Below are 13,940 nucleotides of genomic sequence, written 5' to 3' on the forward strand. Positions count from 1 at the left end.
CTTTTACCCCAACTTGGCAGACGACGGTATCCTCGCCAAGCAGACGGTTGACACGTCGAGCGACAGAAGCTAGGAACAGGGTGATTAAGAGAAGCGATTGAAAGTAAGATAGATACCATAGTAAGACTGCTGATGACACTACGTAACCTATGTAGACTATTGGAAAGTGCGCAGAAATGCGCCTCTGTAGTCATCTGTGGATGATACGGGCTCATTGGAGTAGGGGGGGGGGGGGGGATACTACTGTGATAGGCAATAACGATTGCTATCAAGAAAGCCATCTTATTACCGGCGATTCCGAGATAGGCTGGCTGAAGGAGGGATTACTGATAGATATTACATAGATAGCGGTTTGCTATTATGTAGAAGAGGGTCTTTCCAATGAGAACAGGCGAATTGGTGTTTGTCCAGGCCGCGTACCTTTTTTCGTTGTTATGTAGGTATGTAGGCATGTATCGCTTTTCTACAACGATATGGGTGTGTACGTGTTTCAGACGTGAGCACGCTATCCGAATCCTCGTTTAGTCGTTTATGTTGCGATCATTACGCTGATGTAATTATGCTTAATGCTTACGGTTGGAGATGATGAGATCGTGTGGTAAGATGGAATAAGTGCTGACGCCAGAAAAGCCGGCTTGTAAATACATAGTATGCAATTAGCAACACAGGGGATAATCTGTTTATTACCTAAGATGTACCGAACTATCAGAGTATAGGTACCTACATGTAGGTATTCTTCCATCAAGGACGTAAATATGGCACGTGCATGATTTATTATGCGGCCAAAAAACCTACAGGATTTTGAATGAGGTCAACCACCATTTCGCCATCTCCACGTCGTGGTGATCTACTATTAATATAGAATGTCGCGGTACAGCCACTTATAACAAGCTACTTCTAATATGCTCTATATTGTAATAATAATACGAACTGCCAATTCCTCACCAAGGAGCTGTCTAGGCTTAGTTCAAGACCTTCAACGATCAAGATGCTTTACTGGTGCCATTCCCTCGGAAATAAACCCAATTTTAGTAAGGATAAAAAAACGTAGGTTACTTATATTCAAGGGTCTTCCCTTCTCAAAAGCAGATATAGCTAGTGGATGATAACGACTATACCAAGCTCTACGTCAGGGGCCTTGTTGTGGTTTGAGCGTTTACCTGGTTCATGCCGCTTCATCGCCCAGAGATCCCCTAGTTAATAGGGACGAGATCAAATCTATGACCAAGACTTATACATTTTACAACCATGTACACAGTGCCTATTTTGAATGGCTGAGCCAGAAACCCAACGACTACCTACATATCTAGGTTGAAATCTTTCTATCTTTACCTCCTAGAAAAGACTCCTAAGTCAACCTCCAGGAACAAAGCAGCGAGAAGTCTACGATACCAGGTATTTTCTTTAGTGGTTCTCCTTGTCGGATTTTGGAATCACCTAGCGTCTGTAGGCCAGCATAGGTGCTTGCAAGTCATTTTTGTCCCGGTGCCGGTCTGAAGTCTCTATTGAAACTAGCGTTCCTCATACAAACCGGACAGAGCTATAGCTTATTTGCTTGATCTCTAGGTAAGTAATACAACTATATATCTCAAGAACTTATATCTACTCTTTATCTTGGTTACGCGCCACAATATCTAGAAAACATTTCTCAACGGGTTTCCCCCGTGAACCCCTCATCTAGCGCCAATAACCCTTGTCATGTTAGTATTGAAATAACTCCCGGCCTCGGTGACTTCTTTTCGGTAGCTTGGGGATCCGGGGGAAGCACTCAAACTATCTCATGGCCTAGCCGCTAAGCAGTTAGGCATCTTTTTGAATGTCAAAGCGTATGCGAAACCTCTTCACTCCTACCACGAGAAGCTAGAATACTCAGGGCCGCACAGAACATCGCATAATCCGATGTCATCGTCTTTGTAAAATATCCATGACTGGTAAACCCTCCCGAGAAATCCAATAATTGCCGCGAGTACTATATCTCGGACCCCCGATGCAGGGGGGATCACATCTTCAAGGTTGCGCAGGACTTCGTATCCTATCAAGATTCGGATATAGCACAATGCGGGTAAGTTGGAACGTCCGCGCGATGTAACCATGCTGACAATAGGTTCTTCAACACCGTTAGGCATCGTTCCATTAACTACCTATCTATCGTTTCGTGATGGCAAGAGGTAGACCGAGTGTGGTTGGGATTTTCTAAATGGGGCCCGACTCGATGGAGCCTCGGGATACTGTCCTCTATGATGACGATGTCAAGGTTTGCTAAAGATTGCTTAGAATGATTAAGAAGCCGTCTCTTACGCCCTTGAATGAAATATAAGAACAGGAAAAGCAGTAGGCCAGCAATAAAACCCAACTTATATGTAAAGTGGCATACGGAGGCTTCCCTAGAATCACAGCCAAGCATATTACATCCTCACTCAATACTCCGTCAGACCCAGGGCCAAACAATGGACCTTTATTTCTACCCAGCCAACCTTGTCGTCGTTGAAACTATGTCTCATAATAGAAATTCGCCTATATTCATAAAGGCCCACGGCTTTCAGCAACCGACACGGGTGTCAGACGCTATTCGTTCGTTCAGTTATGACTCTCCCGGCCTTCACATTCGCCATTGTCTACTAAGTGAATCTTGAGAACTGCTGCATGGCTACTGACGAGTTCTTCCATACTTTCAGGGGCGCTCTTTGTATACTAGGTTAAATAAGACGACTCAAATACCCTTGCTATGGAAAACTTCTAGATCTCGCGGTCCCTACGGCATCATATTTCAGCAGGCAGTCTCTATAGCCTACAGGGAACATCGTCACTTTATTTACGGAAGCCTTTTCCTTTATTTTCTAGAACCTGCCTACTAACTTAATAACATTATGTAACTGGCTTGCACCCTTTCAGAAGATAGGAGTCAGAGAACTTCTAAGATGGAGGAAGCCCTTTTAAGAGTTACTGGGCTCCCCTCGGTGGTCCTGGGAATCGCAGCGTCAATATGCTTGCCAGAACCTCCCCAACGACCTCAGGTACCGGCGGAATTTGCACACGTTCAACCTGGAAGAACTGGTCATACCAAGAACAACTTCATAAAATAACTTAGAGAGGCATCCTAGCGGGCGAATAGTGCAGAAGTCATGGCAAGGAAAAGGAATGATAATAGATTCCGGGGCTCAGCGACTCGCGCTAATAATAGACGAGGCCCGCGAAGTGTAAACTTCGATGATGATTACCCCATGGGCGGTGTTGGCTCTCCGGTCGCGAAGGGTCATCATTCATCGAATAGAAGAAGCGACCAGAACTATAATCCGTCGCGCGGTCGAAGCCGATCTCCATACCGCGGCAATAACAGGAAAAACAACCGTGCCCAATCCTTCTCGCAGGACCAGCACTCACGAAACAACCATAATCCTCACCACGGCGCCCAAGTGCACAGAACCAAGTCCCATAACAACCCCAACGCCAGCTCAAACAACAAACACAACCGCCGCAGACACCCCAGGGCCGCAAGCATAGACAACGCCGACGCCGACGAGAACACCAGCATCGACGACCCGTTCAACTCTTCGTTCTTCTCCCCGCGGCAAGCCCACAACGGCGTCTACAAAAGCAGAAGCAGCAACAACATCCGGTCCTGCACAGAATGCAGTTCCGTCCGCCGCGCGAACCTGCGCTTCCGGAACTGGGCCGTGCGCGCCTTGAGCCAGTGCAGCGAGCGCTTCGCCGCGTGGGCCAACGAAGTGGGAGTCGGGTTTGGGACGGGGGATGAGATGGACTGGCAGCCGGAGCCAGTGGTGCGGGTGTTGCTAGTCGGTGGAGATATGTCGCCTACTTCCACCAGTTCTACTGCTTCTCTGCCTCCCATTAGCCTGCTTACGGGCACAGAGGGTCAGCAGCGGCAAGAGGAGCAGATAGGTCCGGTGCCAACGCCTGGGCCGTGGGCTTGGCCCCCTTGGTCTGCGCCAACAGGATGTCCACCGCCCGAGGCCGTTCCGGCGCAACTACAAGACGGCGGGCTTGCGACGTCCCAGGGAAATATACCGTGCGATGGGATATGCGGGGGCGACGGTAATGGAACTTTGCCGATCTCAGGCTTCGGATCGCTAGGTGCTAGCTGCGGCGAAGTGCCGGGGCCTCCATCGAATCTCGACTCTAACATGGGCCTCAATCAGTGGAGCATAAGGGATCAGGGTAAATCTGGAGAAGTCGAAGATGACTGAATATGTGCGCGCAAAGCTATCTAACCTAGACAACTCCCTAGATGATAGTCAAGGATCTATCGAAATAGATAGTAGTAGAGCTAGAGGTATGAATGTTTATGCTAGTCATTTAAGCAAATATCATTCACTAGTACCCAACTCTACTAGATGTTGAACATCGTAGAACTAAGCTCACGCGAATAGATAGGGGGCGCTGTGGCATGCAGGGGGAACACAGAGGGAGTAAATAAAGGTTTTTTTGTCTCGTATACTATGCTGACGGTTGATAGGAGAGTAGAGCTACTGGTCTCGATATGACTGGTCTCGATATGCTAGCTAGAATCACAGTAATCTGGGTTGAGGTACTAGATCTTGACAATACGGCGATGTAATCAACATGCCACAATAGCAATGATATACCTTATAACAAGAGATTGAATAGACAAATGCGTGGATCGAACTGCTTGCGTGGTATTGACCAGATAGACTTTTCCCTATGGAAACTGATGCACAGATGAAATATCAATAAACCGACCCTCCGAACGCCTAGTCGCCGTTGCCTGATGGGAATAACTCCATCCCACGAACCACGTGGATTATGATCGTTACATCAAGACCGCAATATAACACAAAATAGGTTGCTTTCCTCTTAGCCTATAAGGTGCCTACTTCGCCTCTTGGTATTGTCCAATCACGATACAGTGATCTCGTTCATAGGGTTCTAATTACGATAGTTAGTGGTAAGCAACTTTGAATGGAGGAAAAGAATTCGTACCTAGCGTCAGTTGTTCCTGGGGCTTGATACGCTCTGCTCTCAGCTTCTGCACTTCCTGCGCGAAGACTGCCTCGGGGGCAGCTGTGCTGTCAATGCAGTTCGCCTTGATAGAGATAACTACACCACCGCCAACTTTCAGGAACATGTGTGCGTTCAGCGCAACAATACGGGCCTGGTCGGGTTGGGCAACATCGGCAAAGATGCAGTCAACCATAGGTACGAGCATGCGATACTTCATGGGGTGTCGGGCATCCTCGACAATAGGGATGACGTTAGTTCGGTTTTGGGCCATGTTTACCAAGTCTCGGCCAGATCGGTGGGAGAATTCAACGGCGTAGACATTTCCGGTAGGGCCAACAATGTCGGAAACGTGAGAAACCGAAGTACCAGAGGCAGCACCCAGGTACAAAACCTTGGAGCCGGGCTTCATGTAGATGTTGTCGATACCACCGATAATACCGGCTGCCAACTTACTCCGGAAAGGATTCCAGATTCTGTACTCGACCTTGGTGGTAATAGGCGTACCATCCTCGGCCTTGGTGGTATTATCAATGGTAACCCTCTTCTCGCCGTAGACCTCGATGCCAGGGGCAACGCTTCGGGTGAGCAAGTGGTCCTCCTTGCCCCGCGAGACGAAAACGCCTTCGTGACGGTGGGGCTCCTAAAATATGGTTAGTATGATCATGTTCACGAGCTAGCTCATAACGAGGCTTGTAGCTTACAACAACGACCCTGGCACCACCTCTTGCGCCGCCTCTCCCGCCACCGCGTCCAGCACCGCGAGGAGCACCTCGTCCTCCTCTTGGGGGACCGCCGCGACCACCACCACCACGTCCACCTCGGTCACCGAAGCCGCCTCGGCCACCACCTGTAGAGTAGATGATTAATAACTCATATCCTGAAATATATAGAGTTCGTAGATTCAGCTTACCTCGTCCACCACCTCCACGGCCTCCAAAGCTACCTCCACCTCGTCCACCTCTGTCGCCAAACCCACCTCGGCCGCCTCTATCGCCAAAACCACCGCGGCCACCGCCTCTGCCTCGTGGAGTAAAGCCCATGTTTTAAAAATAAGAGGATTAGTTAGGTATGATTCTTGCGATGTTTGCGATAAGTATTATTATCGCGTCGTGTGTCGCGTTAGGGGTTTCGCGAAGACAATTGGAGAAAACGTTATGTTAACTTTAAGCTCCCATAAAAATTCCTTCGAGCTTCAGAAAGAAAAAAAAAATTTCTGGAGCTAAAGGTACCGCTGATAGAGTTCAATTGAGAGTTTACATGGCCCGAGCTCCTATCATATTAAAGCCGAATATTTACCGCAAAGATTTACGATAAAAGTATGTTATCGATAAGAAAAAAACGCTTTGACCAAGTGGGACGCTTTATCACTCAAAAAAAGAAGTACCTACGTACCACTCAGGGCAGTAAGCGAGGGCACAATTCAATTTCCACAATTTGAACTTCCCCGAACTTTGACCTCGCGAAAATCTTCAATCCAACAAACGACATCGAGTCCATCTCCCACCTCAACACCACACAGCAGCCAAGATGGTACGTTTAGAATCCCGCTCGAGTGAATTTGTCGAACGCACATGCGTTATGCGAAAACCGCAATTTCACATTCGGTGTACGACTTGAGTGCGCACCGTCGACGACTTCTCGCGATGCAAACCCCCCCTACGAGCACGGGGAATTGGGTAGCTAATGGTGATCTTCTCGCATAGGTTCGATACGCTGCCACCGAGATTGACTCCGCGAAGTCGGCCCGCGCCCGCGGCGCCTACCTCCGTGTTTCCTTCAAGAACACCCGAGAGACCGCCCAGGCCATCAACGGCTGGAAGTTGACCCGCGCAGTCAAGTTCCTCGAGAATGTTAAGGAGAAGACTGAGGCCGTCCCCATGCGACGATATGCCGGCAGCACTGGACGAACAGCCCAAGGTACGAATATATCATCTCTACAGATTTACCTCTACAAAACTTCAGAGTGTTGGTGGGGCGGAAAAAAAGAATTTAATAATATTTGCTATGCGGTTATAGCTATTACGACAGGCAAACGATAGACAAGCAAGCTAATACGATCGATCCAAACAGGCAAGCAGTTCGGTGTCTCCAAGGCTCGATGGCCCGCTAAGTCTGCCGAGTTCCTGCTCGGCCTCCTCAGGAACGCCGAGTCCAACGCCGATGCCAAGGGCCTCGACACCAGCAACCTGATCGTCAAGCACATCCAAGTCAACCAGGCCCCCAAGCAGCGAAGACGAACTTACCGAGCTCACGGTCGTGTACGTATTCCATACTTGTTTCTTCTGCCCATCAGGTTTCCTAGTGCTGGAAGAAATCTTGCACATGAACGGTTTTGCTAATGAGCCGTAACAGATCAACCCTTACATGTCGAACCCGTGCCACATTGAGCTCATCCTGACCGAAGGCGAGGAGGTTGTTCAGAAGTCCGAGTCAGTCGTCGGCCGCGAGTCGGCTCACCTGAGCTCAAGACAACGCGGTGCCCGTATCCGCAAGGCCATCACTGCCGCATAGATTCCCAAAATAAGATGACGGGGACGAGGCGGTGAAGGTAGGGGGTGTGACGATTAATGGAGATTAAAGGTTCGGGGTTAAAGTTGCTTTCAAACTCCAGGTGTCAAGGCGGTTATCGTAAAGCATGGGTCTAGGTATTCTCTGGCATGCAACTCTGCGAAATCAAAAATCTTCGTGGATTTTCCCCCAATAACGCGCAAAAAAGTTTCTGAACAATCATCTCTTGCGTCTCACGTTTTGAATGTGACTGATTACTGGCCCTTTACGTGCTTCTATACTCTTAACCATAGTCCATTCCCTCCATATGTGCTCTTTAGTCCGTCAAGATTGCCAACTACTAGTTAGAAAAGTAAGGTAGAATAATATACGAAGGATAGTCTGATTCAAGACTTTTGTTCTTCTATTCCTTATACGCCTCTCTTCTTAGACTACTTGTAAAAAAGACAGACGTCCTCATCTACTAACCTAGCAAGTAGCAGAGCTTACGAATGACTTCCTCATTATATCTCAGATGAAGATCCATATTAGTGTAGATCTACTGAGGCATTTCAACTACCGCCACCTCTCTACACCTAAGACTCTACATTTACTTGAACTACGAATTAGCATGTTATCACTTTTCAGAAGAAACATTTCAGATGGGGGTATAATCAGTCATTATTACTGAATGTATCTCATCGGGGGTCTACATAGTATGTAGGACCCAGAGACAAGCAAAACTAGCAACGCACCTCAAATCCGCACCGTATCTGCCAAGCAAGATGAGCCATGAGCACTATGCCAGGCCAAAAGTATAATACAAGCAGTCCCCCCTATGCAAAGTAGAGTCCTCCGTCTTCGCGTCTCCAGAACATGGATAAACGTAACCAATCGCCCGCCCCGTATGGTTCACAAGGATCCATGGCTCCTAAATTAGTCCGTAGAACGCAAAGGGGATATGAAAAAGTAACGAGCTCAACGCAAGTGCGCTGCTGCTGCTGCTCGACGAGGTGAATACACACGCGTATTAATACGGCCCTTGGTTGCCAAGTGCCTTTCTGAACTTCCGATGTGGTTTTTGTCCGTATGCCGTTTTGTAGCCGGGCGATGTGATGCGATGCAGAAATCAAAATCCTTCAATGCCGCCGCCGTTGATGCGTGAAGATGGAAACTAACGCCTGATCTGGTATTATTAATCGTCGATGTCGATGTCGATGTCGACTTCCTGTGGTGTACAGAGTATGACTAGGAAAAAACCGAAAGAAATAGCCGCGAAAAAAATAGCCGCGAAAAAAAAAAAAAAAAAAAAAAAAAACCTGAACACCGTATGCTGTGTACCTTATGCTGCCTGATGCGCAGATAGGTAAAGGTGGCCATGCTGAAAAATAGGAAACCAGACTGAAAAAATGCAATGACTGAAAGTGAAAAGCCTGCTATGCTATGCTATGCTATGGTCGATGCATGAATAGCTCGCAAGCTCTTGCGAGGCGGAATGTAATACATATATGATATAGGCGTGTCGTAAGTAGTTCCGAACAACTAGTTTAGTTGTTATCGTTTCCGGGGCGCGGGAAGTTGTAACCCAGCTCCAACTCGAATCCGTTCAGCATTTCCTCGAGGGCTTCGTTGTCGTCTTCCTCGTAGTCAAAATCGAATCTCGACGTGTCGAGCTCGTAAGCTTGGGCTCTATGGTCAGAGTTAATGTCCATGAAAGAACCAGCGTCGATGGTGCCGCTGAAGCGGCCGTAGCCAGGGTATGCGATGCCGTCACACAAGGCAGCTTGGTGACGACTGAGTCCGTATGCATCGGTATCGGGCCAGCCGGCGTGCAGTCCAAAGGCCGTTTGCATGCAGTACTCCTCGCGAGGATCAAGTACTTCGGTTATGCGGCCTAGATGTCTGTCGGTGTTGACCTGCATGAAACCAGCCAGCGATCGCCGTTTGGCGTGATATCGCCTGGACATCGCCCGGGCACCTCGTCTGAGCCCAAGCGGGTAAGGCCGTTTCGAGACGCGTGCGTTATAAACGAAACGGGAATCTGGTATGTCTACATAGCCGCAGGACTTGAACACAAGCTTTTGGAGCTTGAGATCCTTTCGAATACTCAACTGCGGCTCGGTAGGAAAGTTCTCTTCGAGGAAGCTCTCTTTGAATGTCGGTCCCGGTGTGAGCATGTCGATGACATGGCACCAGGAGAGGGTTAGGGAATCTCGAACCAGACTCGGGAGATGTGAGCCACTGGGCGATATAGGCCATGGGTCATCATCTACATCAGAACCTGCTAGGGTTTCTCGGAGGATCGGACGGCCGGTCAGAGAGACGGTTTCCAACTCGAGAGACACGAGAGAGTGCTGCTTGGCCATGGTGTGGATGATTCGATAGAATACGTTCGGAGCGAACCAGCAGTTCTTGAGGGACAAGTGCGTAACGTGAGGGAGAATAAGAAGATTCTCCTTTCCTGAGAAGATCACCAGTCGATGCTTCTTCAAGAATGGCGCCGGTAACACGTAGCTGTTTCTTTGGAGCCAGCCAGCAGCCAGCTCGCCACCACAGAGCCACTCGAAATGGAGTCGCTTGATTCGTTCTTGTCGACCGATGTGATCGTTGAGTAACTTGAATACTTCAGGCAATGCGTCGGTAGGATAAACCTGTCTCGTCTCCAAGGTGTATCTGTCTTTGACGGTCACCTCTCTCCAGTCAGGCGCAATACCCAGAGACACTTCCTCAAGTGCAGGTAGTTTCGACCAGAACGCATCCATGCACAGCAAATGCACATGGAAGCTAGAAAGATGCGCGATGTTGACCTTGGTCAAGTATTTGCAAGATTCGCCGTGCTTCATAGCAGTAAACATAAATGCTTGCACGAGTGCCTGCTGTGTTGTAACATGTTGGAATATGAGTTTCGCCTGGGCTTCTGTGAGCTGATCCGGTTGCAGACGATAATGACCGTGCCAATAAAGGAATCGGGTGATCTTTTGCTCGCCATGACGGCTCACGGGAAGGGCAGCTCGCGTTCGAGTCTCATGGGTAAATTGATTCATGCTGATTCCTTCCGTCTTCAAGATCTTCTTTATCGTATCCGATATGTCGTCACGAGGAATTCCCTGGGCAGCTAGTCTCTTTTCCATTCTTTCCAGTTTGTAGGGCTTATCGAAGCTGATCTGGAGAGAGGGCAGTGACGGGTCTGCGACCCCTTGAGCCTGGTTCAGTTCGCCGAAAATTGGTTGCGGATCCGGTGGCTGATGGGGATTGACATCCGGGCCCTGGAGATAGCCCAAACCGCCATCGCATGATAAGGCGAGTTCTTGGATCTGAGTGGCTTTGCTCATGATATGGGAGATTCCTCTCGAGCGTTCCAACGACTCAGTAATCTTTTCCAGACGTGATCTAGATAGGCGACTGCCGGGAGTAACGGGCCATCTGTATACACCCCACTTGCGGATCTCGATGTCATCATCCTCTTCAATTTCGGGAGTTGCTAGCTCATGCTCTGTTAAGTCCAGAGCGAAGGCGAGGCGACGGACGAATGAGGCTGCATTGTGGAACCCGTTGGAGCTCATAATATACTCCGTAATGTCATCAGGGGTCGAGCCATCCAGGCAACGGTAGCCGACATTCGATGAAGTACTGAACTTTGAGCCCACATCGATTACTAAGTTCTTGAAGAATTCAGATTGCAACTTTGTGTGGAATTCCCGATTGACGAGGCGTAGTTGCTTGAGAGTGGCGCGCTTGGGCAAGTGCTCTACGATCATGCTGAATATCTCCGTGGGCACGCGGCCTGAAGGCCAGCCAGGCTTGGCCTCTTCTTGAGAAAGTTAGCAACAGTACTAGTTTATACATGCCAAGGCTTTCAGGGGTATGTAGTGAGGTGTATAAGGGCAGGCGATACAGAAGTAGGGGGGGGGGAAGAGGGCAGCATAGTTGCGCGAAAAGGCAGTGTATATCTAATATGCAACGTATTTGAAGAAAATAAGAATTGCAAAGAGGACAATAAAATAGGATGATGGGGATAGGTGTAGCAGCGTTGAGGGGAAGTGTAGGTATATAATAATAACAAGAAGAAATGTTACTTACGGGTAAGTAGATCCATGGTAGAGTCCAGTCGTAAGCCGGTACGAGTGGCTCTTTGGTTGATGTTTCAGAGAGAAAAAACCCCAATGTGTGTGAGGTCAGTAGTTTGTAGTGGCAGGATCCGTAGTTGGTGCCTCTGGCCCGTAATACAGAGGGTATCCAGTGTAGCTCGGGAAACTTGGACAAGGCAGAAAAGAGTGAGAACAGATCTAGAAACGATTTGTTGATGCGTGCTTATGAACTCTTGAAAGAAAGAAGACTTTGCTGAGGAAAGGCTAGAAGGGTATCAACAACACGTGTGGTGTGTAGTGTATGCTGTATTGTTCTGGAGTAGACCCTTATGTTGCCAAGAGGTATGTGCAATGGAAGTGCGAGTGGGAGGGGAAGAAAGTCCAAGAATGAACTGCAAAGAGTCCAGTACTTGGAATAAGATGGTGAGACAGGTTGGCCTATGAGGCAGAAAAGTCTGCTAATGTTGAGGGTGGTGTGGTAAAAAAAAGAAAAGAAAGTAAAAAAAAGGCAGGAAGGGAAAACAAAACAGTCAGGAACAACAGAAATAAAAAGTTTCACGGCGGAGGGGTCGTTGTCGTTAGAATTTCGTGATTTCACGTTGTTTGACTGTGGTTGACGTGAGGGGACTGACAAGGCGAGAGCATGTGGGTAAGAACCTGAGGGATGCTTCTTATGTTAGGTGCTAGGTCCAATAGGTGAAGTGTCTAGCAAATATATGAGGTTTTCCCTTGACCACTATGGCAGAAAAAAACTCATGGATAAAACGGAAAGCTTGTTTAAGGAATGGGATACGAAATCAAGCAGTGGTAGGAAACAAGTACCTCATTCTTCTAGTAACATCCCCAATAGATCAGACTTACTAGGAAGTAGAATAGCTACCTAAATACATAGTGGTTGAGCAGTTATTTGGCGCACGTCAGTTATTTGAGTCACTCTTCTATATCAACATGCCCAAAACAGCGACTAAATGTCGATGCCTACCTCCGAATAAAGTACTGAGAGGCTAAGCTGAAGCTTTGAGCCTCAAGCTTGGCTTACGCTAGTAAGGTAGAGTTATAGGGACGTACGTGCATATTGGCACAGACTTAAGAGTTAGCTACCTAAAGAAATAGGTTGAGATATTGTTCATTCTATGTTTCACAAGTACGTCAGCTCCCCTCATCAATGCGTCCGATCTGGGACTTTAATCACCCAGGTAAATACATAGCATTAACATACCTCTCGTATGGTCTCTGAAGTCTGCCTAGGGCAGAAGAAAGCTATCGAGAATATATGTAGGTAAACACGCTTTAAGGCTGACTGCTATATTGAGGGGGAGGGGGGACACTACGTCGTGCATGGTATGTGGAATGGAGACACGTACTGTATGTACCTAAAATAATAAACAAGTTCAAGAATAACAATTATTTTAACAGGCTAGTTATGCGTAATCGAAACTATTACCATTAAAAGATAATGAAGTTTGCTAAAGAATCGAGTTGGATCTTATAAGCTTACTTCTTAAAGATGTAGATGATATTAGGGCTTATATAATATTGTCGATTAGTTGCAATGCGAAAGTTCAGAAGGTTCTTCCTTGTAAACGCCTATACGATCGATTATAATGCATGGGAAATTGCCTTATGTTACCTAAGCTTGTGAGTTTGGTCACAGGAACTAACAGACGTACCTTTATGTTCTGGGATGAAAGGTTATGAAAAGCTTGATTAAAATAAATTTATTATATCTATCTGCCTAGCTTCTATTACAAAGAATAACATGTTAAATGTCCATCGGGATTGACCGGGCGTTGTAGGAATAGGTGCGTTGCCGCAGCCGGCATTATTGTTGTCGCATTTAAGATGCCGGTGCCGGGAAGGCCGGAGATTTGGGCCGGGGCAGTCACGGAGGGTTACTGCCGCATGTCACTTGGAATTTCGGAACTGTGGAGTCAAAACCGGCAGCGAATACAGCGGAGCTAAGGGAAGACTTTGTTAGGGTAGATAACTTACTAAGGTCAACTTAAATATTACCAGGCTACCTTACTACCTATATTAGGTAGGTACTCTAGGCATCACCCTTATTCATAACATAAATGTGGCTTACACTCAACAAGCCAGCCAACACAACAAATATCAACGTGAGACAGACAGGGAAATTCGGTTATATCGATTCGGAGATTCCTTAAATAGAAAGAGAAGAGTGTTCGGTGTCAGAACCACGGAAAAGCAATGCTGCTACCAAGACACGTCTTCTTGAGGAAGCCCTCGATGCGTAAGTCGGGCAAAATCAGGCGCAGCCGCATTCGCAATTTCCAGACCTGCGCCTCGCTACCGGTCAGGCATAGCAATTTCAACTGCGGGTGACCTACTGACTTGGGTCTGTCTGTAGGCCGCCGATTGTTC

At 47.8% G+C, this 13,940-nt stretch overlaps 4 protein-coding genes across 4 annotated transcripts; 2 read left to right on the top strand and 2 right to left on the bottom strand.

Moving 5' to 3' along the window:
* The first annotated feature begins 2,811 nt into the window (after positions 1 to 2,811).
* On the top strand, positions 2,812 to 4,905 carry F4813DRAFT_120060 (uncharacterized protein). Its single transcript, XM_049238594.1, has one exon. It carries the CDS (start codon positions 3,123 to 3,125, stop codon positions 4,203 to 4,205), a length of 1,083 nt encoding a protein of 360 aa, XP_049098631.1. The 5' UTR covers positions 2,812 to 3,122; the 3' UTR covers positions 4,206 to 4,905.
* F4813DRAFT_381290 (Fibrillarin-domain-containing protein) lies at positions 4,850 to 6,020 on the bottom strand (the record flags this gene model as incomplete). Its single annotated transcript, XM_049245652.1, has 4 exons — positions 4,850 to 4,905; positions 4,960 to 5,620; positions 5,682 to 5,827; positions 5,891 to 6,020. 4 exons carry the CDS (start codon positions 6,018 to 6,020, stop codon positions 4,850 to 4,852), a joined length of 993 nt encoding a protein of 330 aa, XP_049098632.1.
* A 372-nt stretch (positions 6,021 to 6,392) lies between these two features.
* Positions 6,393 to 7,868, top strand: F4813DRAFT_362745 (60S ribosomal protein L17). The gene is made up of 4 exons (XM_049243651.1): positions 6,393 to 6,510; positions 6,684 to 6,897; positions 7,051 to 7,238; positions 7,333 to 7,868. The coding sequence occupies exons 1-4, from the start codon at positions 6,508 to 6,510 to the stop codon at positions 7,489 to 7,491; spliced, it is 564 nt and encodes a 187-aa protein (XP_049098633.1). The 5' UTR covers positions 6,393 to 6,507; the 3' UTR covers positions 7,492 to 7,868.
* Positions 7,869 to 8,785: 917 nt separating this feature from the next.
* On the bottom strand, positions 8,786 to 11,677 carry F4813DRAFT_362748 (uncharacterized protein). The gene is made up of 2 exons (XM_049243652.1): positions 11,548 to 11,677; positions 8,786 to 11,278 (listed from the first exon to the last, which is right to left on the bottom strand). The coding sequence occupies exons 1-2, from the start codon at positions 11,561 to 11,563 to the stop codon at positions 9,015 to 9,017; spliced, it is 2,280 nt and encodes a 759-aa protein (XP_049098634.1). The 5' UTR covers positions 11,564 to 11,677; the 3' UTR covers positions 8,786 to 9,014.
* Between the last annotated feature and the right edge of the window lie 2,263 nt (positions 11,678 to 13,940).

Source organism: Daldinia decipiens (assembly GCF_022478715.1).
Source record: "Daldinia decipiens strain CBS 113046 unplaced genomic scaffold F4813scaffold_21, whole genome shotgun sequence".
Taxonomy (NCBI): domain Eukaryota; kingdom Fungi; phylum Ascomycota; class Sordariomycetes; order Xylariales; family Hypoxylaceae; genus Daldinia; species Daldinia decipiens.